The 3,759-nt window shown below is 43.2% G+C and overlaps 1 protein-coding gene across 1 annotated transcript; it reads left to right on the top strand.

Annotated features, from left to right (window-relative positions):
• The first annotated feature begins 252 nt into the window (after positions 1 to 252).
• On the top strand, positions 253 to 1,702 carry LOC103721123 (uncharacterized protein At3g17950-like). The gene is made up of 2 exons (XM_026810034.2): positions 253 to 668; positions 758 to 1,702. Exons 1-2 carry the CDS (start codon positions 594 to 596, stop codon positions 1,286 to 1,288), a joined length of 606 nt encoding a protein of 201 aa, XP_026665835.1. The 5' UTR covers positions 253 to 593; the 3' UTR covers positions 1,289 to 1,702.
• The last annotated feature ends 2,057 nt before the right edge of the window (positions 1,703 to 3,759 follow it).

Genomic DNA, 3,759 nt, shown 5'->3' with positions numbered 1-3,759 from the left:
AAAAAAAGATAAATAAGATCCTCTCAAGATCATGTTTGCACCAGAGAGTCTAGGATAGATGAATATGTCTTGTTTTGTTCAATTAACCAGCATCCACTAATGCAAAGATAATAAGTGGACCCTCTAGTAGTTGGAGTGGAAGGTCCCATTAGGTTTTTTTTTTTATGTTTTCTTTAAAATAACAAAAAGAAGAAAGAGGTGCATATAGCCAAGTAGTCTGTGGGGAACCTTATTCTAAGTATGGGATCAATTATACTAATAATCATGGGTATGTTATGGATTTGCCTAATCCAACATTGTATATGGTGAGTATGGGGTCCATCTAGATGTAGAAAGGGGTCCCATAGTGGGTGCTTACCAGCATGCACACTGGCCTCAACGTCTATCCAGTGGTCTCCACTGCTAATGACTGACCTTTACTTGCTTAGCGGCTTCTCGCTCCCTAACAAAAGGTTCCCATCAGGGGGGTATAAATCCGTCATTTCCCTTTCGGCTCACCTTCTCTACCCATTCTTAAGTATTCCCAGGCTCCGAAACTCCTTCCGTCTTCCTCCTCGCTCTCCCCCTTCCAAGAATAAACTTATTCCAACGCCATGAATCGGGATCCCGACCTTATCCCCTCCTCCCCGTCTAACTCCTCCCTCTCTTCGTCCGATCTGGACACCGAGGTAAGAATGAGGTAGGAATAGCGAGCAGCTTGTAATTCCCAGAATGCCCCCGTCTCGCTGTGTTAAATTTTCTTTTGGTTTTTTTTTAGTCGACCGGTTCGTTCTTTCACGACCGGAGCACGACGCTCGGGACGCTGATGGGCGTGTCCTTCCGGGAGATCGCGGTCCGGCCGGCGAGGGTGCCGTCACGTAGGGATCACGGCCACGTCGACGGAGTGGACGTCGGCGGCGGAGGAGAGGGGGGAGGGAGGAGGCCGAAGCAGAGGGGGGCGCCGGAGAAGCGGCGGCGGCGGCACCGCGGGGGGCGAAGTTGGTGGCGGCTGTGCCGGGACGACATGGTGCGGCCCACCTCGCTGGGGGAGTTCCTCCAGGTGGAGCGGCAGCTGGGCGGGGCCGCCGGCGGCGAGGTGGCGGACGGCCACTTTCTCTACGGCGGCGGCGAGGGGGTGGCGGAGCACGAGGCGGTGGGCGGCGGGCCGCTGTTTGAGGACGGGAGGGTGCTGCCGCCGGCGGATGGGCGGCGGCGGCAGCAGCAGCAGCAGAGGGCCACCGAGGGGGCGGTGTCGCTGGGGAGGTTGCCGGTGCTGCTCACCGGGATCTGCAGCAGCGGTGATGGGTAGATTTGAAATTATAAATCCTCTCTTTCTCTCTTCGAGTATATATAAAGTTTACTCCTGGATTTTTCTCTACGTTTTTTTCGTTATTCGTTTCTAGTTTTTTCTTTCGTTTTTCTATCTTATTTTTATAAAGAAGAGGCACTCAAATGGAAGGGAAGGGAGCCTGCCGTTGTGTCGGTAGGTTCTATTCTAGATGGTTTTGTATTTTTTTTCCCCAGTCTCGTGACGACGTGATCTCCTTGTTGCTTTTTCTTAATTTATGTTCTGGTGACTACTTTTTCTCAAACTTCTTAGGGTGGGTGTTTGTGAGGAACAGCAGAGAGGGCTGGTTGTTGGGCCCTTGGAATCGTTTTCTTGGTACAACATTATGAAATGAATCGTTCCTAATGGAAAGACAGGGAACATGTCCCTTTTTTTCTTGTTTTTCTTTTTTGTTTGACTAAGATGGAATTCATGCAATTGTAGTTCGAATACACTCAAAAAAATAAAAATAAAAAAGTCTAAATGATAAGCTAGGAAAGCTACCATCCAATCTGCAACCTCATTTGCTTCACGGTAGATATGTCTTAACAGCGAAAGATGTGCTTTCTCTTGCTAGAATCCATGTCTCTTGTCCCAGTAGAACTTGTCCTTAGAGTCAGTTTTTGGATGATTCGGTATCCGATACCCATGACGTGTTACTCAGAGTGATAGGAAACTAGTCATTTTATAAATCAGAAAATCCTATGCAATCTCCATAATGATTGGAGATTCAGCTCCGGCTAAGAAATCAATATGAAAAAGGAAAAATACTTTTAGATATTGCTTGCCAGGGATTAATGCAATGCATGGTTTAGGTAGGCGTTGGGCAAGATTTGAGCAAGGTTGGGTCAATTACTATTTGTGAGATAGGACTGGTAAATTTACTGGTCTTGGGCATTTTCCGGATGAGAATTATAGTTTGGTACAGCGACCTATTCACATGATAGCTTCTGAGATTTACATAATCTGTCAATTATATCTTGAATTTTTAAAACATATGTTCGTTTAAGAATAACTTTTAAGATTAAATTACAGTAGTTATGGTAGCATGGAGACATGTCCAAATATCCTGATTTAGAGACTTAACTGACCTGAGTTCAACAGTAAAATAAATAACATTTGCAAGGTTGACCATGTTGAAACTATTAGGACATAACTGAACCTGATCAACATGTGCATAAGCATACATGGACCAAATGAACAGATCACTTTTTGAATACATCTACTCCATTCCAATCCTCTTAACACAACTTGAGCCATCCTAGTCTAACTAGTGCTAAATTTCCTTAAAAGAAGAAAACATACCATGCCCAACAACTAATAATTAGAATCAAACAACTAATAATTAACCAACTGTTGAAGTCTTTACACAACCTAACGCATAAGCGATTTATGTTCATAGCCGGAGGGGTTAGGGTAAAGCTGATAACGGCTTCTGGACCGAGAAATTATTAGGTGGACTAGGTCCACCGTGGACATTAGGTGAAATGAACCTAATAATTTCATCCTAGGATAAAATGATTTCACTTTAGGCCCATGGTGGACCTGGTCCACCTAATAGCCTCATTAGAAGAGCATGTCATCGAAAAATTAAGTTGCAGCCAGTTAGACTCTCAATTCAATAACAGATCTGTAAGTTGGAACATCAAAATTTTCAGACTTCGGCCAACGGAAGCTGATGGAGAATTTTCTCCGCTGAACAATCTCCTATCAAATATTCAGCCTAAGAATCCTGATACAATTTGCTAGAGACGATCAGATGATGACAAACTCAAAACAACAAAAATGTAGAAGTTTATTAAGATGGAGGATTACGATCGCCATGGGCAAAGATTCTATGAAAGGCTGGCAAAAATTTTCATGTGCTTGGCACTCGTGAAAAGATGAATAAAAAAACGAATATGCTCAAGAAGAGGCTGAAGGTACATTTAAACGTGTGTAGTCTGCAATGAGAAGAGGCTTAAGCTTAACATCTCAGGTAGACCTCCTCCAGTTTTTTCACTTCGGACCACTTGGAGACATCAAAGAATTTAGTGTAAGTTTAAGCTGGCCTGTGATCAGCTAGTCACTGATATTTGTTGGGTTGTCTAGAAGTAGAGAGGTGAAAACTAATAATAAAACTGTTCTTATGACAGCATTTGAACTGACCAGGGATTGGTCCGTTCTGTGTAATTACAAAGCAGCAATTAGCTTTTCTTTCCTCTGGAGCAGACTCTGTAACTTATCTTAACCTTTGTTTTCTTCGTCTTTCTCAGTGATGCTCTCTTTTTAATTGTAATCTTTCTTGTGCAGTTCTCGTTTTAATAATATCAGGTGGGTTTCCCTCTCTTCAGTGAAAAAAGAGAACAACCTAAAACTAAACTTGTCCAGGTTAAGTGGGGTTGATTCAAACAAAATTTAAACTAAACTGGATTGAAAGTTGAAGTATAAAATATGGAATAATTTTTAATTAG

The sequence above is a fragment of the Phoenix dactylifera genome, unplaced genomic scaffold (genome assembly GCF_009389715.1).
Source record: "Phoenix dactylifera cultivar Barhee BC4 unplaced genomic scaffold, palm_55x_up_171113_PBpolish2nd_filt_p 000993F, whole genome shotgun sequence".
Taxonomy (NCBI): Eukaryota; Viridiplantae; Streptophyta; class Magnoliopsida; order Arecales; family Arecaceae; genus Phoenix; species Phoenix dactylifera.
This window is presented reverse-complemented; position numbering and strand designations above follow the sequence as displayed.

What these genes read in the sequence shown, in the direction of transcription:
- LOC103721123 (XM_026810034.2), top strand. Translation starts at nt 594, where the DNA reads ATGAATCGGGATCCCGACCTTATCCCCTCCTCCCCGTCTAACTCCTCC. An exon ending in CGTCCGATCTGGACACCGAG is followed by an intron (nt 669 to 757) that starts GTAAGAATGAGG and finishes GTTTTTTTTTAG; the next exon opens with TCGACCGGTTCGTTCTTTCA.